Source organism: Maylandia zebra, linkage group LG3 (assembly GCF_041146795.1).
Source record: "Maylandia zebra isolate NMK-2024a linkage group LG3, Mzebra_GT3a, whole genome shotgun sequence".
In the NCBI taxonomy this organism is placed as follows: Eukaryota; Metazoa; Chordata; class Actinopteri; order Cichliformes; family Cichlidae; genus Maylandia; species Maylandia zebra.
The window spans coordinates 58288929-58312337 of NC_135169.1; the positions used below are offsets into that span (position 1 = coordinate 58288929).

The 23409-nt window shown below is 44.3% G+C and overlaps 1 protein-coding gene across 1 annotated transcript in view; it reads left to right on the top strand.

The window, feature by feature from the left end:
- The window catches only part of LOC143416853 (ribonuclease inhibitor-like), a 264095-nt gene that overhangs the window by 66380 nt on the left and 174306 nt on the right, over positions 1-23409 (top strand). The window contains exons 3-4 of the mRNA XM_076882525.1: positions 2011-2187; positions 4558-4731. Of these exons, the coding sequence (XP_076738640.1) occupies positions 2011-2187; positions 4558-4731 (351 nt within the window). The remainder of the gene's footprint in view (positions 1-2010; positions 2188-4557; positions 4732-23409) is intronic.

Sequence of the window (23409 nt, forward strand, 5' to 3'; positions counted from 1 at the left end):
CTACTCAGTCGACATGATGTGGTTCTGCAGCATCACACATTAGCATGTTTTATCTCATTATCTATGACCTCAGCACGTTGAAAATAACACTAAAAGCCTTTCAAGAGTGATATGAATTAATTTAGAACTCACCGGAAAGAAAATGCCGTGAGCAAACCAACAAAAAGCTGGGGATTGCAGAGAACTCGATATCCGCTCGTCTCACCGCTGCAATCCAAGCCTGACGTCTTTGTTTAGTAATATCGGATACATGGGATCCCTCACGTTGCCTCCAGGATGGAAAACGATGAAAAGAGAGCCCGTTATCCAGCTTCTTGCCTTCACGATCGTGTGATCTAACGTTGCAACCGACAACACAACACGTACGATCCATAGCTGAAATGGTATCCTTTGGCTGGCCTACTGTCATGGCGGAAGGGGGCATGGCCCATCTCCCGTGACATCACGCTCCAAAGCCCTATAGGTGGGAAAATGTACCATGTCGACCAATCAAAAATGATATGGAAACATGACATTTGGTTGTTTAGCAAAAGGGGGAAGTTTTAGGAGTGACCGGCAAGAGAGAGCGAGTGAGCGAAAGCGAGAGAGAGTTTTGATACGTGAGAGATTTGTGACGTTTACCGTGTTTGGTCTCAAGTTAGTTTGTTGTCTTGTGTATTTAGTGTGTAGCTGTTGTTTTGTTTTGTGTGTCAGTTCTACTAGTGATCGTCACAGTTGCTGCCTTAAAGCCAACAAAGGCAGATTGCAGTGTAAACGCTGAGTGACACACCTGCTGTCAGACCTGCAGGTTTATCCCTGTGCTGTTCTCATATGTGTTAGAGTGACACAAACTATTGTTTGACACCTGATTGTTCTGTAAATAGTTTGAAATGATTATATGAAAAACGTCTGAGCCTTGGCTGCATTTTTTGGTAAATAGTACCATATAACTTTGTTGTTTGCAAAACGTGTGCGTATTTTTAAAAATGTACAATCTCTATTTGCATTTCAAGTTATGAAGATGATTCGTTAAACATGTGTGTGGTTTTTACAGTCAAAATATCACTTTCTACTTGTATTTTAAATTTTGTCTGAATTTAGATAAATTGTGCTGATACAGTTGGTCAAAATGAGAAAATAACAGATTGGCAAGATAAACTGTTTTTAAAGGTAAAATATAGAGGCCACATCAAAAGTAGTCAAGAAGGGTTAAAGGCTAAAAGCAAAGTTGTCACCAAGTACTGTTTATATTTGTGTGTATTGCTGCAGCTTTTTTGAGTATTAATTTGGTGCCTTTGTGTGAAATAATGGTATTGTGAGTGATCCATATAGTCACAAAGAATAGCCACTTGTTTCTGTGCTACCAAAGTTCCCCGGCTTTCATTCAAAATGTGTTTATCGTCAGCACCTGCACATTAAACTACTTAAACATTATAAATGTCTTCAAGCTCACACTGAGGCCTGTGGGGTACTATCAGCCACTGAGACAGTACACACATTTATATGTGTTTGTATATGAATATTTCATACTTTAAGACTGCCTGTTTATTTAAGGGAGATGAACAAAATACATTGGAATTGTACAAAATAATATCATGGATGATAAATTAAATAGATTTTAAGTAGATGCTTGTGCATTCTTAAAGTCTTATATGTTGAACTGAACTATGTGATCTGTTCAAAGCCTTAATCTTAATTTGAAGTGAAATGTGCATTTTGAGTTTATACACTATGTATATAAGGCGACCGTTTCCTTTTGCAGTATTTTTGTGTGGTGTACTTTTCTATGTCTTAACAAAAGGGGAACAAAGGTGTTTAAGTTCACCTAGGATGATGTGTTTTAATTTTCACATGGTCTTGCTTGAATTTGACCCTGACAAAGGCGTATGAACTCTGTCAGCTGTTTGGAGTTTCCATTTTCTAAACTTCTACATTCTGAACCTTCTTCAGCTCTGAACAGATGATGAAACACTGAATGATTTCAAGCTCACACTTTGTCTAATAAACTTACATCTTTCATTCTTTATACAGATTGAGGGACTGTGGTTTGTCAGAGATCAGCTGTGATTATCTGGCAGCAGCACTGAAGTCCAACCCCTCCCATCTGAGAGAGCTGGACCTGAGCTACAACAACAAGCTGCAGGATTCAGGAGTGAAGCATCTGTGTGGTTTCCTGGAGAGTCCAGGATGTGGACTTGAAACTCTGAGGTCAGTCAGCATGTTTTAGTTGTGCTGAGATGAATATGATGTGAAAGTTGTGCTGACACTAAACTGCAGACATCAGGCTGATATTATACTGATCCACACTGAGGATCTTCATGGTAAAGTCTGTTTTCTTCTTCTCTGGTTTAGTCCATTGACTGCAGCAGAACAATGTTCACATTTCAAACCTTCAAAGAAGAAGAAAAATCCTCCACTGGATAATTCACTGTGAAACTCTCCAACTCTTCATTCCACCTTAAAGTCTGTCTGACACTGAAATCCAAAGCAAAATGTGCGTTTGCTTTACAGACAGCAGTCCAACACAAACATACACACATCATCCAAAACACAGTCCAACATCCAAATCTCCTCCACTGCCAGCATGAATGATGGGAAAGAGAAGGAGGAACACTCTGACATTCAGGGTTAGAATGAGTTTCATGAAGCAGACTGTGAAGATCAAAGCTGCATTAGAAAGCTTACATGAATGAATGAGTGGACAGAAGTGGACAGAGATCATCTGAAGCACTTCAAAGGCTGTAAATCAGCACATTTCTCTTTATTCTTTATCAACTCTGTTAGTTTCTCTCAGTTTTCTGTGGAATGAAGCTAACAGCAGGCTAATAAGATGCTGACCAATAGGTTTCTATTAAAGGTTGTAATTTGTATATGAAAAAGTGCTTTGGCTCAGCAGGGATCAGCTTACAGGTAGAATACAGCTGCTGGATGGGATTAGCATGTCATAGCTATCTACCAAACTGCTAACTGGGGGATTTCAGGCCATCTATGGATCATTTTTGCTAACTGTTTATTCAGCTTAGGCTCACAGGGCTGCAGCCTGTGCCCTAGCTGTCATAGGGCAAGAGGCGTGGTCCACCTGCACAGGTGAGCAGTCCATCACAGGGCCAACAGAGAGAGACAGAGAAGCACTCTCTCACATCCACACCTACAGCCAATTTAGAAGCACCAATGAACCTAAGCAGCATTTCATTGGACTGTGGGAGAACATCCAACCTCCACAGAAAGGCCAACAAGCTTCAACCTACAACTTTCTTGCTTTAAGGCACTAGTGCGAACCACTTTTCCCCATTTCAGCCCAAATCCTGCATCTTCCTGTTTCTGACTCCAGGCCAGCTCCACTAACACTTTCTCATCAGACACTGCCACCTAGTGGAGGAAGTCTTAGTTCCATTTGAAGCTTCAGATTACAGTTAGTTCCTTTACAAAGAGGTGGAGGTGGTGGGGCCACAGCACCATCATCACTGAGTGCCATAGGACACTTAACCTTTGTTTCCATATGCTGGGAACTTCCTGTTGTTCCAAGGAGGACTGGAAAATGTGTGAAGATCTCCCAGTCAGTTCCTCACAGCACACTTCAATCATTTCCCTCCCACAGCATCAGGACCAGGGCTTTTTCTCTCTTTGGTCCCACTAAGAGATTTCCACACAAACACCTCATCAGTGGGACTCTCAGAGCTACCAGCCCTTTGCTACAATCACAAAGCTCTTCATTGAAATCAATGATATCAAAGCTGGAATCAAATGAGTCCAAGTCTTCTGCTGATTCAGCATCACATTCATCTTTGCTCCTTGTTCTGCATCCCCACCATGGACTTCATTCCTTTCCAAGCCAGCCTTGAGTGTCCTTTATTCAGCTCATCCTCTGCTTTACTTTTACACCTGATTTTAGCTGCTTTATCTCTCTTTCAACAAGTTTCTGTGCCTCAATCTTTTTCTTCTCTCCCTCATAACAAGACAGCTTCTTCTGCCTGAGAACATGTTGGAGTGATTTACTAATCCAGGGCTGCTTATTGGGGAAAATACTTCCTGTTTCCAAAGTAATCCCCATTTTTCCCAGAAAGAAATGTAAGTAGAAATCGATGATCTAAGAGAGAACATGAGCCTTTAAAAAGTCCCAGTGGGTGCAGTCAAAGCAGTCCCTCAGTCCCAGTATAGAGTCTTTGGTCCAGACTGGAACAACTGTGTGCCCAGTTTGAGCTCTCTTCAGTGCTGTGACCTGACAGACCCAGAGGGGCCATCACATCACATTTAGAAGCTCCCCTAATGGAGCCACAACACATGTCCAACACTTAGTCTGTCTTGTTGGACCAACTGGAAGAAATGATTCAAGGACTTAGTCACAGAACAGAGATTCAAATCTCCAAAATCCAACTGGCTGCATCAGGACATATAGTCTGAAACTCTGCACAGTTTCCTGTTTGAAGCTGCTTCCTGTTGGCTTCAGCTGTTTGGAGTTTCCATTTTCTAAACTTCTACATTCTGAACCTTCTTCAGCTCTGAACAGATGATGAAACACTGAATGATTTCAAGCTCACACTTTGTCTAATAAACTTACATCTTTCATTCTTTATACAGATTGAGTTTCTGTGGTTTGTCAGAGATCAGCTGTGATTATCTGGCAGCAGCACTGAAGTCCAACCCCTCCCATCTGAGACAGCTGGAGCTACAACTTAACAACCTGAAGGATCCAGATGTGAAGCAGCTGTCTGATCTTCAGCAGAGTCCAGACTACAGACTGGAGACTCTGGTGTAAGTAGAGTGATGGAGTGAGTGGGTGGTGCTGTCAGCAGTATTGTACTAAACACAGTCAGTATGAAACAAAGATCCAGTGTTTCTTGTAAAGCTGCAGCTTCTCAGTGAAGCTGTGAGAGGAGAATGGTGACAGGCTTCAGGATTGGACACAAACACTTCCTGTTTCTGACCTTTATGGTCACCATAGTAACGGCTGACACGCTCTGATCAAACGCTGTCAACAGCCAATCAGCTCTCTGAACAAAGCAGCACGCAGACCAATGACTGCATTTGTTACGGGTCCCAGATGTGAAGACCACAATAACAAAAAGAATACAAATCTGTAAAAATAAAGGTAGAGTCTCAGAGAAAGAATCACAGGAGCACTCGTGTCTTTTCCCGAATTGCATCTCTTATTTCAGATCAACAAATATAATTTACATCCAGTGCTTTCACTTGTCAGATATGCTCAATAACTGTAAAAGGTAAATAAAAGGCATTTGGCAAATATATGCATCTATGGTCATTACATTTCTCCAGTTTACACTGTTAACCACACTATTCCTTCACTCATTTACATCAGCAGTGCAGATAGCATATAATGCCTTAAACGTCTTATTGCTCTTTCTCACATATAGGGCAAACTCAAAATAGCTTATCCACAAATCTGATATAAGTGCATAAATCTTACTAGATTAGACAAAACACACCTGGATGTATTACTTTGCAATGTAACAACATAAATGTACATTCATTCTTAGCTTATTCTTAACATTTCCACATCACTTGAACCATAAAGTATATATAAGATATTTTAATCTCAAATAATCTGATGTCAGGGCCTTTACAGTTAAATTGGAGCACCACACACACATATTTGCTTGTTAAATGGAGTTTACCAAGTTTAAATACATCCCGCGGGCTGGCGAACTCTCGCGGTAACTCTCGCGATAACTCGCGGTAACTCTCGCGAGACTTGGGGCTGCGCGGCTCGGCTTTACCACCGCTGCGGTGCCGCGCTTCAGTAATTTTCAACTAAACCCCACTTAAGGTTACATCGGCGGTGTCAACATAACTCTCAGTAAACACCGAAGTAGAACAAGGCACAAAACCCTCATACACTGTATTTTTAAGACGATACTGACCTGTAAAAATAAAGGTAGAGTCTCAGAGAAAGAATCACAGGAGCACTCGTGTCTTTTCCCGAATTGCATCTGAGAGGACAGGAAGTTGGTCCGCTCTAGGCAACCGCGGGCGAACGACTACAGTGTCAACAGTTCCGCTTATTATTTCTCACTTTTACTCTCCTCAATTGTTATGGACTACACGTAATGAATGTAAAATAATAATTGTCTTAATTGCTGACATATGTTTTTCTTAAAAATAATAAAATTTCCCAAAATGTGGTAGCACATTTGTGTTCACCACACGCTCCCCAACAGCAAAAGTGGCTCCTGACACTTAACTTGAATTATAAAAAAAACCTTTAAACTAACAAAGTCTCTTTACAGAAGTCCCTGGAATATTCCTCTTGCCCAGGTGTCCTTAGACTTCAGGCATTCTTCTTCCTGAGATTTCTGTTCGATTCAATAGCAAGGAACAACATATGAAACAGGTAAGTAAGGGCTAAGGGTGAGGGGAGAGGGGTAGGGGGGTTGGGAGTAGAGAAGAGGGTAGTAGAGGGAAGGATATGGCGAAGGTTGGACGTTGATGGTGTTCACCGCAGGATGAGCCTGATAGGCTGGTTGACCCAAGGATGGGTAGGTGAAGAATGTGGTGGGACGTCTCTGCCTGCTGGACTGCCTAAGATGAGATGGTGGCTCTGGATGGATGTCATCCCCTGGCTCCACCCTGGGTTCTGGCTCTGGGTCAGGAAGCTCTACTGGATCAGGACTGGACTCAGTGACGTCAACTTCTTCTTGAACCTGAGGCATCTCCTGATCGTCACTTAGTTGAGGTAGGTCTGGGTCTCTTAACACAATTAGATCCTCTTCCGGAACCATGGCACTTTTTTTTCTAGGTTGGACACGAGCCCTTAAGACTTGTCCTAGTTCACTTGGACCGGAGCTCCGTTGCGCTCCACTTGGAACTGGTGTGACTGGAGAATGGCCCCCTCGAGGGTATCTGGGTACACCAAGCCAGTACAATGGCTCACCCTCTTCCGAGTCAGTTGTGTCAGGGTTCGGCTCTGGTGTCATTGGTCTTCCGGTGGACTTCTTGTTTCTCTTGTGTGGTCTTGTAGCCTGACTTTGGATAATGTCCACTGGCAAGTCATTCACTTGTAACAACAAGTTCCTGTGCAAGGTGCGAACAGGACGGCCTCCCGCCTCTGGACTCACTTTGTAGACGGGGTTGTCGCCCACTTGCTCCCTCACAATGTAGACCGTTTGCTCCCAGTAGGGTCTCAGTTTGCCAGGGCCCCCCCTTTCACTCAGGTTTCGTACCAGTACTCGGTCTCCTGCCTGTAGCATTACTCCTTTGCATCTTTTGTCATAGTTTGCTTTGCCTTTGGAACTTGACTGTTGACTGTTTGCATTTGCAATGCGGTATGCTTCTGTCATCTTCCCTTTCCATCTTTCTGCATACCCATGTGGTGTCTCAGTGTTGTTTTCTGCCATGAGACCAAAGAGAAGGTCTACTGGAAGACGAGGGTGTCGACCATACAAGAGGTAGTACGGAGAGAAGCCAGTCGATTCATGCTTGGTACAGTTGTAAGCATGGATAACATGGGGTAGATGTTCCTTCCAATTTTGTTTCTCCTTTTCTCCCAGTGTACGCAGCATCTGTAACAAGGTGCGATTCAGCCTTTCAGTAGGGTTGCATTGGGGATGGTAGGGGGATGTCCTTGAGTGACCAACGCCTGCGAGTTCTCTTAGGGACTTGAATAACTGATTCTCGAACTCGCGACCCTGGTCGTGGTGGAGCTTGGAGGGGTAGCCGAATTTGGGAATGTAGTCATTGAAGAGGCGGTCTGCCGCGGTCTTTGCGGCCTTATTCTTGGTGGGATACGCTTGTGCGAACCTGGTAAAATGGTCTACAACAACCAGTATATATTCAAACCCACCTTTACAAGACTCTAAGTGCAGGAAGTCAATGCAAACAAGCTCAAGAGGGGAGCTGGATGTTATGCTACCCATGGGTGCTCTCTCGTGTGTCGTTGGCTTCTTCTGCTTGATGCACTGACACTTCCTTGTGACGTACTCTTCAATTTCTCTCTTCATGAAAGGCCAATAGAACCGCTCTCGAGCCAGGTTCAAGACTTTCTCCACGCCGACATGGCCCATGTTGTTGTGGAGGTGTGTGAGAGCTACCTGTCTGTAGAGAGTAGGTAGGACCAGCTGCTTGCGTCCTGTAGTCTTTCTATAGAGAAGGTCATTCTCCATGTGCAGCCGACTCCACTCTCTCAACAGTCTCTTTGTGTTAGTGTCAGCCTTGTCATCTTCTGTTGGTCTTATGTCCTTCTCTACCATGTCAATGACTTTTCCGATTGCTGGATCTGCTCTCTGCGATTGTACAAGTTGGTCATGACTGATTGACTGTAGGGGTTCTTTGATGGGTAGGTTTGGTGCGGTGAGGTTAAGGGCTGCAATCCATGCTACGTCTCCTTGCTTCGCTCTTCTGCTCCCTTCCCAAACTGCACATACGGCTTCCTCCGACAGTTCCTCTGAGCACTCTCCCATGAACCTCTCAATGTCAAGTGGGCAACGTGACAGCACATCTGCATCAATGTTTACTTTTCCCGGCCGATATTTGATGTCGAAGTGGAAATCTGCCAATTGTCCGACCCAACGGTGTCCAACTGCATTGAGCTTTGCTGTGCTGAGGACATATGTCAAGGGATTGTTATCTGTAAAAATGGTGAAATGTGGAGCATAGTAGAGGTAATCCTTAAACTTGTCACAAACTGCCCACTTGAGGGCGAGAAACTCTAGTTTTCCGCTGTGCAAGTGGTAGTTTTGTTCAGCAGGTGTGAGCGTGCGAGACCCATACCCAATCACTCTCATCTTGCCTTGTTGGTTCTGATATAGGACGGCACCAAGGCCCCTCTGGGATGCGTCCGTGTGCAATATAAAAGGGCGGGTGAAATCAGGGTACGCTAACACTGGTGGCTGAGTGAGCATGCCGATCAAGCGCTCAAGGATCTCTTGGTGTTCTTTGTTCCACTGTATCAGGGCTCGAGAAGGCTGCTGAGTGTGTTTTGCTCTGCCTCTAGTTGGCTTTGGTGGCAGTGTGTTGGACGGGACTTGGAGCAAGTCATACAACGGTTTGGCTATGCGGGAGAAGTCCTGCACATACGTCCGATAGTAGCTTAGGAATCCCAAAAGCTGCCTGACTTCTCCGACGGTCTGTGGCCTTTTGTGTTTGAGTGCCTGTACTGCCTCGGTATCTTTGGGGTCCACCTTTACTCCATCTGCAGATACCAATCGGCCGACATAGCGAACCTCTTTACGGAACAGCTCACACTTCTCGGGTTTTAGCTTTACACCATGCCGTTGTAGGGCTTGGAGGACTTTCTGTAGCACTTGGACATGTTCGTCAAACGACTTGGAAAAACAAAGCACGTCGTCAAGGTAAGGGATACAGCACTCGTCTCTGAGGGTGTCAAGCATTTCTTCCATGCTCCGTTGGAAGGCTGCTGGGGCATTAGACAGTCCAAAGGGTATCCTCACCCATTCATAGAGGCCCCACGGGGTAGTGAATGCCGTCAGGTACCTTGAGCCTTCTGCGATGAAACCTTGGTGATAAGCTTTACCCTGATCCAGGATCGAGAACCAGCTGTAACCACCTAGCGAGTCTGTGAGATCCTGGATCCGGGGGAGTGGGTGTCTGTCTGGCACAGTCTTGTTGTTTAAGAGACGATAATCGATGCACAAACGTAAAGACCCATCCTTCTTCCTTACGCAAATGACTGGAGCAGCATACGGCGACTTTGACTTCACTACCCATCCCTTGACAATCAGCTCTTGAATATACTCCTTTACTTCCCTGTAGAGGGGTTTAGGGATAGAAGCATAGGCCCTCTGGACTGGTGTATCATCTTTGAGCCTGATTTCCATTTGTAGTGAAGGGATACAGCCTATGTCTGTGCTGCTACGAGAGAACGCCTCACACTCTTCCCTTAACACCTTTTCAACTGACTTCTGTTGGTCCGGACTCAGGTGGCTAAGATCAACTGGGGGTAGCCATGACTCAGTGGACAGTTCAGAAACAGGGGTGGCTGCGCTTACCTCAGCTATGGTGATGGGGCTCTGTGTGGGTTGAGTCAGCTCTGATGTGTTTGTGGGTCGGTCTGCCTCAATAACTTTAGCGACATGTTGAATAGTACCCAGGGCTGTTCTCTTCGGTATAATTATTTCGTGTTTGGAGTGGTTAGAGATGGGGACCTTAACAAATGGCCTTTGAGGGTTGTTGATCTCAAGGAGCCCTTCCCCAACACTCAGGTGTCTCAAGGCAGTGTTCTCGTCGGGTTCGTACAGCACCAGGGGGTCACAAATGTCAAAACTTTGGGGTACTCTGCACCACACTTGGACTGCTTTTCCAGCAGGAATGGTCACATTGCTCTTCCCAATTCTCACTATGGCTGGGTCACATTCTGCTCTTTGTGGTACTTGTATGAAGTTTACCATAGCCATCACTTGCTCTTCATCTGTACCAAAAGCTTTGCGTAGGAGACTATACAATAGAGCACTGGCCTCTCGGTCTGACTCTTGTGTTTGGATAATGGCGCCAAGCACGTTCGCTCCCAGGAGGGGCTGAGGGAGTGACAGCTTACTGACAAGGAAAGGGGCTTGCACAGTAAGATTGGGATCTTCGTGACCAGCGAGAGTGACTGTAAGTTCAACCCACCCATCATAAGGAACTGCTTGTCCGTTAACCGCATAAACTTCAAGTCCATCATTTAACAGCTCTTGGAGGGGTCGCACCTGATAGTTAGGAATAAACCGCTGAACCCACTGTCTGTCCACTAAACTCACTTGTGAGCCAGAATCAAATAACACTGTCACTGGATAGCCACCAATCAAACACTTGAGGAGGCTTTTCTTTCCAACTAGGGGGGCTTTACAGCTGTTTGGTGTTAAACTTTGGCAAGAGGTTACCTGTTGCTTTCTCTGGTCTCGCTTTGGCTGCTTTCTTTTTAGCTTACTGCGACGTCTTGCACACTCAGTAGTAAGCTGTGCAGAGGAGGACCTTACTGGCTGGGACTGTGACTCTGCGCCGGCCTCTGGCTGTCCCTCGACAGAGACCGATTCCAGTTTCCCTGAGTTTTGGTCCGCTTTAAACATCCCACCGCTCTGTGTCCTGACTCGCAGCATACAAAGCAATGACTACAGTCCTGCAAGTTCTGTTCAGTACACTTTGGACAAAGGAACGCTTTCTTTTGAGGAGGTCTGTTGGGGTTGGCTGGGGTTTGGAAGAGCGGGTTGGGAGGTGGTTGTGGGGACAGCTGGCAAGGCTTTGCCTCCTGTTGTTTAATTAGGCTGGCGACCATGTTAGTTAGAGTCTCTACTTGGGCGGCAAGTTGTTTGATTGTTGGTGAGGATTGTTCTTTGGCTATCTTGTCGTTTGCTTCGATCCCAGCACTTTGGGCTTGTGCACTCTTTTGGCGGGCGACTTGGCCTAACCTTCGCTGGTGTTCATTTTCATCACTGATAATCTTTGTGACCTCACTAAGAATCTCTTCGTCAGTGACATTGTTGTTTGAGGTGAGAGGTCTTAGTCTTTGTCGCAAGTCTGCGTACTTAGCCCCCAGGCCTTGATAGATTGTGTGGAGGAAAACTTCCTGGACAGTTCTTGGGTCATAGGAGATCTCAGTGTTGGCCTGCTTCGACTGAAAAATAAGCTTCTGTTTAAGTCCAATCATGCGATACAGAAACTGCTGGGGCGTCTCTTGTTCACTTTGTCTAGCACACATTAACTCCTGGAGCATTTCAGTTGTCGCTTTTTCTCCGAGATGAGACCTCAGAAAGCCCTGAAGTTCATGGAGAGACAGGTCATCTTTGAGCATTAACATGTCCCGGAAAGTGCCAGGCTTCACAATTCTCAACACACCTCGAACAATTTCAGCCTCCACAAATCCTTCTTTAACTCCTTCATTAATCTGCTTGGTGAGACTGTTGTAGCTGATTTCGGAACTGTTGTCTCCAATCTGTCCCCCAAAAACTTTGAATTCTCTGCGTGGTAAGTACGAAAAGTCTCTTACAGTGACTGGCTGCTTAGGGCTAATCTGTATGATTGGTTGTGGTTGCAAATTGCTCTGCTGGCGTGCTACAGCAGGTGACTGGGCCCTTACAGTTCCACATAGTCTTAGCCTCTCACCCAGTGTCTCATACGCTTTCCTCAACTCCTCTAACTGTTGTGTTTCTGCGTTTGCATAGGGGTTTGGTGATATATCTGGTGGATCTTCCGGCGGTTGTGGGTCTAGCACGGTATTGGATGGTTGTGGACTGGGCATGGCATGTACTTCATTCTCACCAGCTGTTTGCACGGCAGGATTACTTCCCTGGATGACTAGATTAATCAAATCATTCAGCGTCAACAAATGACTCATGCCCTCATCTTCAAGTTGCAGTAGTGTGTTTGACTGTATGTAGGAGGTGATATAGTCCATACAACCTTCTTTATCATCCTGACTGAGCTGTGTAGTGTCTTTGTTTTCTGATGCGAGGCTCTTAGCGAGTTCGAAGAGGTCTTGACCTTGGAGTGAAAACAAGCGTCTCCTGATATTCCAGGCGAGTTCCTTTCTCTCGGTCGACATGTTGTATGTATTTCTGATTATCCTTCAGCTCGATAGTGACTAGGATGCGTCACACTCCCCTCACTGAAGTACGGTTCCACGTTGAGGCAAAGGTCCCCTTTTCACCTCACTACCTGGACACCTACTCGCTGGCTTGGCTGGAGTAACGGCCTTGTCACGATTGTGTCGTGGTTCTGGTATCACTGGATCTGCCCTCGACGACTGTAGAGGAGAGATCCCGGACGAGCCCCCACAGTTTGTTACGGGTCCCAGATGTGAAGACCACAATAACAAAAAGAATACAAATCTGTAAAAATAAAGGTAGAGTCTCAGAGAAAGAATCACAGGAGCACTCGTGTCTTTTCCCGAATTGCATCTCTTATTTCAGATCAACAAATATAATTTACATCCAGTGCTTTCACTTGTCAGATATGCTCAATAACTGTAAAAGGTAAATAAAAGGCATTTGGCAAATATATGCATCTATGGTCATTACATTTCTCCAGTTTACACTGTTAACCACACTATTCCTTCACTCATTTACATCAGCAGTGCAGATAGCATATAATGCCTTAAACGTCTTATTGCTCTTTCTCACATATAGGGCAAACTCAAAATAGCTTATCCACAAATCTGATATAAGTGCATAAATCTTACTAGATTAGACAAAACACACCTGGATGTATTACTTTGCAATGTAACAACATAAATGTACATTCATTCTTAGCTTATTCTTAACATTTCCACATCACTTGAACCATAAAGTATATATAAGATATTTTAATCTCAAATAATCTGATGTCAGGGCCTTTACAGTTAAATTGGAGCACCACACACACATATTTGCTTGTTAAATGGAGTTTACCAAGTTTAAATACATCCCGCGGGCTGGCGAACTCTCGCGGTAACTCTCGCGATAACTCGCGGTAACTCTCGCGAGACTTGGGGCTGCGCGGCTCGGCTTTACCACCGCTGCGGTGCCGCGCTTCAGTAATTTTCAACTAAACCCCACTTAAGGTTACATCGGCGGTGTCAACATAACTCTCAGTAAACACCGAAGTAGAACAAGGCACAAAACCCTCATACACTGTATTTTTAAGACGATACTGACCTGTAAAAATAAAGGTAGAGTCTCAGAGAAAGAATCACAGGAGCACTCGTGTCTTTTCCCGAATTGCATCTGAGAGGACAGGAAGTTGGTCCGCTCTAGGCAACCGCGGGCGAACGACTACAGTGTCAACAGTTCCGCTTATTATTTCTCACTTTTACTCTCCTCAATTGTTATGGACTACACGTAATGAATGTAAAATAATAATTGTCTTAATTGCTGACATATGTTTTTCTTAAAAATAATAAAATTTCCCAAAATGTGGTAGCACATTTGTGTTCACCACACATTCATTTCCAAGTTTAAAGCAGTGAAGAACACAGTCTGTAGGTGAGGAAGAATTTAGTGAGAGCAGATGTTTGGATGGAATTCCTCCAGTTAACAGCTGGAACCGTCCATCTGGATTGTTGGGCTTGTTGTTGGGGTTCCTACAGAGCTCAGAGTGGACACACCAAGGTTCTTCTAATGAATGAAAGTCCAAACTCAAACTAGGAGGGAAAAACATTTTCATCAACTTCAATAAAAATCCAAAGATTAGAAAAAGTGAAGCAACAATGAGTCCTAGTACAGTCCCAGCACTGAAGTCCCTGCTGCTCTTTATACTGGATGTGCTGCATCACTGACTGACAGCTGATGAAGAGTCTCTGGAAACACTCGTTTATCTCCTCTGCTCTTCCTTCTTCTCTCTGCAGGTGGAGCTGGTGGTAAACAGGACGGTGTGTGTGCTGAGAGAGGAGGAGCTGTGTCCTGATGATCCAGAGAGGTTGAAGCAGCAGCAGCTTGTGTGTAGAGACGCTCTGACTGGGCCATGTTACTGGGAGGTGGAGAGGAGAGCTTCATCCAGCAGTGACTGACAGAGGAATGAGAAGAAGTGCAGATGACTGTCAGTGCTGCAGAGTGAACTGCTCTGAGAACAGCTCCACTGTCAGACACAATGTAGAGTCCAGCATCATCCCTGTGTGTCCCTCTGGATCTGACAGAGGATCATCAGTGTATCTGGACTGCTCTGCTGCTGCTCTGTCCTTCTACAGTCTCTGCACAGTCTCTGTCTGACTCTGGCTTCAGACCCTCCTGGATCAAACTCACCTGGAAAGACTTTCAAACATCACTCAATAGATTTGAATACAGAATATATTTGATATATACTGTAGATGTACTGTAGAGTTGCAGTTTGTCACTTGTAAATACAGTCTGTGAGCAGCTGTGAGCTGAAAGATCTTTCTAGAAACAGGAAATGTTTTCACTCTTCTGTTGCTTTTTCATATATTTCCACAACATTAATATTGATCCCACCTGTCTCACCTGTTTCATGCTTTTATACATAATAACAGGACACGTGTGATCTGAGCGCTGCTGTGGTTGCTGTGCTGCACGTCTTCATTTAGATAACAGAGACATCTAGTGGTTCAGAGGGAGAACTGCAGGAGGTGGAGCTGTGTTTTAGCATGGAAAACTTTTTATCTTTTAGGCGCAGATACAAATATGACAAGTATCAGTGTGAGATACAAAAGGTCACATCAGTCAGCAGAGGGAACAGTGATCACACAGCAATGTAAGAATAGAAACATAACAGTGAATCTGGACATGTATACAGATGGAAGCAAACAAACAGGATGTAACACTACATTAAAGCCACAAATGGGAAGAAAACAAACACAAAGGAAAATATATTTGATCTCAGGAATCCAAATCAGATGCTTTAGAGCAGGGGTCGGCAACCCTGGGCACGCGTGTCACAGCTGCCACGTGAAGGGTTAACTGATGGCACGACCATAGCTGGACTGGCCATCGGGCATACTGATGGTGATTTTTCGTTTTTATGGGCCGATGATGTTTTTTTTATTTTTTCTTAACGGTATAAACAATGAAAGATGGCGGATTGGCCGGATGCTGGTCGATGTGTAAAAATAAGTCAGTTGTTTGGTGGTGGCTATGGCGGAGCTTCCACAGAGGCAGCAGGTGGATGAGGGAAAGGGGAGGCAGGAGGAGCAGAGACCCGAGGCGGCCGCCGGTCCGAGTGTCAGGTGAACTGAACTTCAGGTAAGAAGTTATGACCTGCAGTCTGTCTGGGTCAGATATAAACCAAGTTTAGGTGCAGTTTATTTTCCTTGTGCTGACTTTTTACAGTCAGTTATAATAACTCCCACTCAGAGGAGACCAGAGATCACATTAACATGTGTGTCTCTGTATTAAGAAACATGACATATTGGCCCAGTTTATTTTTCTTATCATTGTTGTGAGGAGACCATAAATAGCATTTGTATTTTCTGTTGTACAGTTCATTTGCTGTTATGGATAAAAAGTCTTTTTTTGTTTCAAAATAGCTGATAAATATTCGCTGATAGCTGCAAACATCTGCGCACAAATATAATCCTATGAAGTGGTTCTATATAGTGTGTAATTTATTGCTAATGCAATCATATGGCACATTGACTTCTGAGGAAATGTTAGATGCACTCATCATCAGAAAGGTGTCCGACCTAAACCAGGGGGTTTAGAGCATCTTGGAGTTTTTGTGGTTTGTTTTCTTTAAGTCATTTCACAGATTTTCTCTATAATTTCAATTCCTTGAATAAAACAACAAATTTAGGGGATGATTTTGTAATCCGACTTTATGTATGAAAGATTTGACTAAACGTAAAACAATCTTCCAACTCAGTCGTCATTCTTATCTTGTGAAATCAAACCAAATGTTCTGTTGTCTCTAAATCAGGGATTGATGAAATCTTTGGTTGCATCCATTTATGAACATGTTCTCATTCATATTAAATCGTAGTCTAAGTCCTTCTTTAGAGGGATAAATGTCATTCATTATCTTCAAATGTGTTTCTGTTGTTTTGGGGGGAAGTTTGAAGTCCATTGTTCAAAGTCTGTTAATGAAACTTTATGAAGTTTATGTAGGATGTTTTTCCTATTTTGTATTTGTTTGAATTATGATGTATTTCTGACTCTTGCTGCCATGATGCCAGGTCTCTCTTGAAAACCACATTTTTAATCTCAATTAAATTTTCACCTGGAGAAATAAAGATGATAATAATAATTTTGTCTTCAGGGAATCATTTCTCTGTAAAACAGCTTCTTCTGAAACTCTTGTTACATTTCTTGTTTATTGTTTGCTGGTTTTAGAAAAATGTCATCGTCTCTGTGTGAACTTAAACTCTACATGTGGTGTCAGCTATAAACGAGCTCTAGAGTCTAATAACGATGCTTTTATTATTGTCTGGTATCCAACCTAACCCTGGGCCTCTGGCTGAATGTGAAACACCAGCAGATGTTAAAAACTGTCTGGGTTACACGTGCATCACGTCGTGTGCTTCCTGACATGGATATGATTGGAATCTGGGCTGTTCAAGCGGTGCTGGTATCGTTGTTGTTTCTGAGACTTTCCAAATCTTTACTGGATAAAAACGTAGCAACTGATGGATTTAACATTTAGCTCTCAGACTGTCCCAGAAAAGGCGGAGGTCTGGAAGTTTATGTGAAGCTCTGTCTTGCTGCTCAAGTCTTGTTCTCTCCATCTGCACCTCAGCCATTTGAAATCTTGGCCTTAACTATTGATCTGTTTGGAAATCAGACTGTTGTTGGCTGCTATCAGCCTCCACCTGCTTCCCCCAGCACATCACCGTCTCTGGTTCAACTTTTATCTGAGCTGCATTTTAATGACGTCTTTCAGATGGATGATTTTCATTGGGACTGGCTTTCTTCTGTGTCTGATGATTTTAAGGCACGCTGCTTGTTTTTAAAACTGACTCAAATTATTTAAAGCCTCACACGCCTTGATCCTAAACACCCAGATAAATCTGCTCTTATTGACCTTTTTTAACTAATATGCTGCGTAAGTTTTCCACATCTGCAGTTTTTGCCAACGACCTGAGTGATCACTGCGTAGTTGGTGCTGTGAGAAACACTAAAATCTCACGCTCCGAGCCCGCATCAGTTTGAACTGGGGTCGTATTAAACAGGCTGACAATGTCAGTTTGGGAACATTTACAGGAGAGTTGTGTCTACTTTGTGGACAGACACGCCCCTTTTTGCCAGGTCAGGGTGAAAGGTCGGGACAGGCCTGGTTTGGTTCAGTACCGGCCGATCTCCTACATGAGAGAAACCAGGCCTGGGCAGGAAGTCTGGCTCTGATGCTGATTGGCTACGTTTTCATTAGCTGTGTAATCGGATTACTGCCTCCATCATCAAGATGTAACTATTTTTTACTTTAACGACTGACAGTCCAAACGACCGTAGGAGGTTTTGGCAAACTATAAAGTGTCTCTGCCAGCTGTGACTCCTCAGAGCTTCCTCCTCACTTAAATATCGACTCCACTCCTGTGTCAGACAAAACTGAAATGTTGCTTTAACAAACACTTTGTTGCTTCTTGCTCTTTGTTCAGCACAGTATCTGATGGTAAACCTCTTGCACACAACTCTGCTCGTAGTTCCTGCTTACTGATACCTTTTCCTTCACACCTGTCACAGTAGAAGAGGTTTGTAAGGCTTTGAATAGCCCCAACACCAGAAACTCGTCCTCACAATCGTTCTCCTTCCTTCTTGCACTTGGCTGCAAATATCATAGCTGAGCCAGTGTCTTATATTTTTAATCTTTCTCTACAACAGAAGAACACCACTATACTCTGTGTTCTCTGGTTAACTGGTCCTCATTGGTCTTACACAGGATGGTCCATTAGTATCATTTTATCTATCAATCTGTTTCTGGGTTACTGCCTCCTATTCATCAGAGTACATGTTAGGCAAACAGTTTAGTCACAGCCTGCAGTCTCAGGACATCATTACATCCACTGTTCCATCAGTTCATGCAGAGCTTGGGAAGAAGGCGTTCTCCTTTTCTGCTCCGTCTTCATGGAAAACATAACCGAAGGATTTAAGGCTCTCCGTTGATTTCACTTGCAGACTTCAAAAGACGTACACATGTTTTTGTGAAACCATCTCTGGGAACTTGTTCTCGTTTTTAATGTGACTGAGTACATTACACAAACTTTTCTCTTATTGTTGTAATTTTAATATGTGTGTCTGGAACAGGTCTCTCTTGTAAATGAGACATTGAGTCTCAATGAGCCGACCTGTATAAATAAAGCTTCAATTACAAAGTCCTTTGTATAAAAGCTCCTTCAGCTGCCAGTGGGACGTGCTGTGGCACTATCGGTTGCAGAGCCTTTATATTGTTAGTTAGAAACTACAAATATAATGGCTCACTGTATTTCAGAATCAGAGAAACTTTATTAATCCAGGAGGGAAACTGAGTTGTCATAGCAGCAAATATACAAGAAACAACAAGCACTCATATAAAGTGAGTGTAGAAACAGAGTTATGATAAATAAATATTCAGATAAATAATATCAATATATAATATAAATAATCTATAATCCAGTTTTGAGTTCCCTCCCCAGGCGCCTTAATGCCCACTCACATCCTGGGCCATCTGACCTCAGGAAATCACATGATAGGGTGGGGCCAGGTTTCACAATGAGCTCACCCGAAACCCTGGCTGATTAGGACCCCCACCCGCTTTCACACCTTGGCTCATGTGATTACGTAGAGGATCATCAGGGGGTCCTTTGTCCCTCTTTGGGGGGAAACTCCCACTGGGTTTAAATCTGGGACTCCCCACCAACTGACCTTAGAACTGAAGAAGCTTCTCAGATGAGAGGTGAAACGTCTTCAAGCAACTCAAAGAAGTCCAGACGCTTTTCTTTGCAAGCTCCTTAGTCTACAATGACCTGGATGACTGAGAACCGTCACAGACAACTCAGTCCCATATTTTAGGTTATTCTGAATAAATCGTTCATGCCCTCTCTTTGGAAAGAAGCTGTTGTGGTTCCTGGTCCTAAATCTAGTCGTCCAAAAGTTCTAAACGACTTCAGGCCTGCTGCCCTCACCTCAGTCTTTGAAAAAATCATCAGAAATGTGATTATGGAAGACACTGAACTTCAGCTTGATTCAATGCAGATTGCACATAAGCCCAATAGAGGAGTGGAGGACGTGCTTTTGATTCTACTTCACCTGATTGTCAAACATGTAGAGAGTAAAGGACTTCAGTTCATCGATTTCTCTGCTTCTTTCAATAACACAGCCCCAGATTTGAATCAAAAGACTTTTAGAACAGTTTGAAATCCGGACAAACCTGATCAAGTGCAGTCATATAAATATCTTGATGACAAATGCTATTATTTTTCTGTAAAGCAAATTGACCTAAAAGTAAAGTAACCTTGATATGTCAGGATGTAGATGTCCCACCCAACAACGTCACCCAGCCCTGAAACATCGGTACTGTTCAAGGCAGCATTGCTGTCCACACGTCCATCAGAGTGTTTCTTTGGACTTCATGGTGTTGCTGCTCCCAGTATTCTCTGAGACAACCTCTGAGGCCGTCACAGAGCAGCTGTATTTGTACTGACATTACATTACACACAGGTGCACTCTATTTAGTCATTAGCACTCATCAGGCAATGTCTATGGGCAACTGACTGCACTCAGACCAAAGGGGGCTGAATAATAATGCACATAACAATTCTCTTCACTCTGCTGACAAGAGATTCAACCCCCACTATGAGCACCTTCTAAAGAGCACCATTGAAAGTATCCTCACCAACTGCATCACTGTGTGGTATGACTCCTGCACTGGGTCCTGCAGGAAAAATATGACAACGGGTAGTGAGAGCAGTGGAGAGGATTGCAGGGTCCTCTCTTGCCTCCCTCCCCAGGAGATCTACTGTGCCTGCCTCATTCGAAAGGTCCTCTTCATTACAGGTGACTCCACTCATCTCTTCAACAGCGTCTTCAGTTTGCTGCCATCAGGAAGGATACTGAAGAGACCTTTTGACCTTTACATTTTCGTTAATATCTTTAAAACAGAAGCAGCAGAAACGAGAATTTTAGCAGCACAAACCAGCACAAGCGTAGCACAGTTGATTGACACCAGTTTTGTTTGATTTAATTAATGTGGGGGGGCTGGTTGACCTCTGGGGACCTCTAGAAATTTTCTTGAATATCTTTAAAATGATAGCAGCACAAACAAAAATTTTTACAGCACAAACGTAGCATAAACGTTTGATACCACTTTTGTTGGATTTGAAGAAGGTGGGGGGGTCGCGGGAAAAACCAGCAAAAGAACTCGAGCAGCCGGGCTATGTAAAAGGTGTAGGGGGGCATGTTTGCGGTCACGTCCAGCGGGTGTGTGGGCTGTTTGAGTCATCTGTTACCAGGCAAACTCCAATGCAGCAGGCTGCTGAACACACACACAGGCCTCCTGCATCCTCCTCTTCAGCTCTGCTTGCCTGATATCGTGACCTAAGCAGGGTCGGGCCTGGTCAGTACTTGGATGGGAGACCGCCTGGGAAAACCAGGTGCTGTAAGCTTTTGCACTTCCACACACAAACTGCAGAGGGCACTTCTGCTCCTGCTTGTTCTTAGAGGCATGAGAAGTTAACATTTATGGGTGATAAAATCCTTTTTCTATATTTTTAACATGAGAATATCAGTTTTCCATCTTGTGTTCCAGAGTAATCGGACAAAAGACAAACGTAGAACAAGGAAAAAAGAGGCCAAGTGTCTCACCTATAAAACAAAATGACTGTTTTCTGAATAGTCTCACACAGATAAACATTTGCAGGGAATACCTTTTCCTTCAAAACAAACGTCACAGACTGTGTTTTTCTTTACTGATTGTATTTGAGTAGAAACTCAGATTAAAATGGCATCAGTGCTCATAAAATGATTTAACTGTAAAAGTAGGTGTAGTGGATCACTTTGCATAGATCTAGATAAAAGTGCTGTAAGCAAAGACTACAGTGGTCATTGAGCAGCTGTTCCTATAATGTGAATCTGGGATAAAGGCACAGATTATTTGTTTGCCTTTGTTTCCTGGTTCTTTCTTTCTTATCCAAATGGAAAAAGAGAGCATAAAAGTACTGTTTACAAGCAGCTTATCTATCTCATTGTGCCCACTATCATAAAATCTTGGTTGACTGAGCACTGAGCCATCTACCACTCGAAATTGAACCTGTGTGGGACAACAACAAAGTCCAGTATACTAAGTTTCAGTAATGTGCAGTTTTTTCTGTGGAAGATGTAAATCTAAATAGATGTCCTATTGTATGCATAATATACCACTGAACTTTATAAAACAACTTCTAAAAGCAAATTTCGATTTATTTTAGATTTTCTCAAATCCAAACAGTGCTAAAAGCATGCACACAGTCAAATATTTTTCATACGAGGTGCTGAAGGTTCTGCAATGTTCTGTCAGTGCGCCCCAGGGCAGCTGTGGCTACAATGTAGCTGCCATCACCAGTGTGTGAATGTGTGAATGATGTATCTGTGGCTTTTTGTCACACTTGGAAACCACGGTGTTGTGCAGCTATTTGCCTTGTTGCAGGGTTTTTAAAAAACTGCAGTTTTGATTTTAGTGAAAGACACCGTCTCATGACTCATTGAGTGCCGCGACTGACAAGCCAATCCGTGGCCTGCAGTCTGACGATGTCACATTTCCTGACTGCTTGAAACCCCGACTAAGTCGTCCTGTAGCCCACATCATAATGTTTCCATCTCTCTGCTTGACTGCGGGGATGCTATTTTTTGCATCACACTCCTATTTCAAAAGGTCAGTTAAAGCCACATAATTGGAATTTGGTTTCATCTCCCCACAGCACTTTCTCCAAAGTCTTCCCTGAATCATTTAGATGTTCACTGGCACTTGAGATGGGCCTATACATGTTTCTCCTTGAACAGGTAGCTACCCTATGTTAGCCTAGCTTTCTATCACTGATGCTCTGTGTGTATTGTTATGGTTCAAAATATGGGGATGGAGACAAGAGACAAGAGAAAAAAACCACAATAACAACACTGGTCCAGTCGGGTTAAGTCAAACGATGATTTTAATGATCACACGCGTGGGAGATGGACACCGTATGCAGACAGCCTCAGATCTCAAAATGGTGGAGCATTGCTCAAACTCTTATAGCCTCTGGTTCTCCCACCTTATCATAAAAGCCTAAACATTCACATGCTTTTCTCTCACACGGCGCCTAAGCTACGACCTTGGCTCCCCGTTTATCTGCTCCTGCTGAGTTGGGGCAGAAAACTCCAGCATGCTCTGTTCTCTTCTATCCATCCATCCATCCATCCATCCATCTTCATCCGCTTATCCGAGGTCGGGTCGCGGGGGTAGCAGCCTAAGCAAAGAGGTCCAGACCTCCCTCTCCCCAGCCACCTCCTCCAGCTTGTCCGGGGGAATACCAAGGCGTTCCCAGGCCAGCCGAGAGATATAATCTCTCCAGCGTGTCCTGGGTCTGCCCCGGGGCCTCCTCCCGGTGGGACATGCCTGGAACACCTCGCCCAGGAGGCGCCCAGGGGGCATCCTTGCCAGATGCCCGAACCACCTCAGCTGGCTCCTTTCGATGTGGAGCAGCAGCTGCTCTACTCTAAGCCCCTCCCGGATGGCCGAACTTCTCACCCTATCTCTAAGGGAGAGGCCAGCCACCCTTCGGAGGAAGCTCATTTCCGCCGCTTGTATCCGCGATCTCGTTCTTTCGGTCACTACCCACAGCTCGTGGCCATAGGTGAGGGTAGGGACGTAGATCGACCGGTAAATTGAGAGCTTCGCTTTTACACTCAGCTCCCTCTTCACCACGACTGACCGGTGCAGCGTCCGCATTACTGCAGCCGCAGCCCCAATCCGTCTGTCGATCTCCAGCTCCCTTCTCCCATCACTCGCGAACAAGACCCCGAGATACTTGAACTCCTCCACTTGGGGCAGGAACTCATCCCCGACCCGGAGTGGGCACTCCACCCTTTTCCGGCTGAGAACCATGGCCTCAGATTTGGAGGTGCTGATCCTCATTCC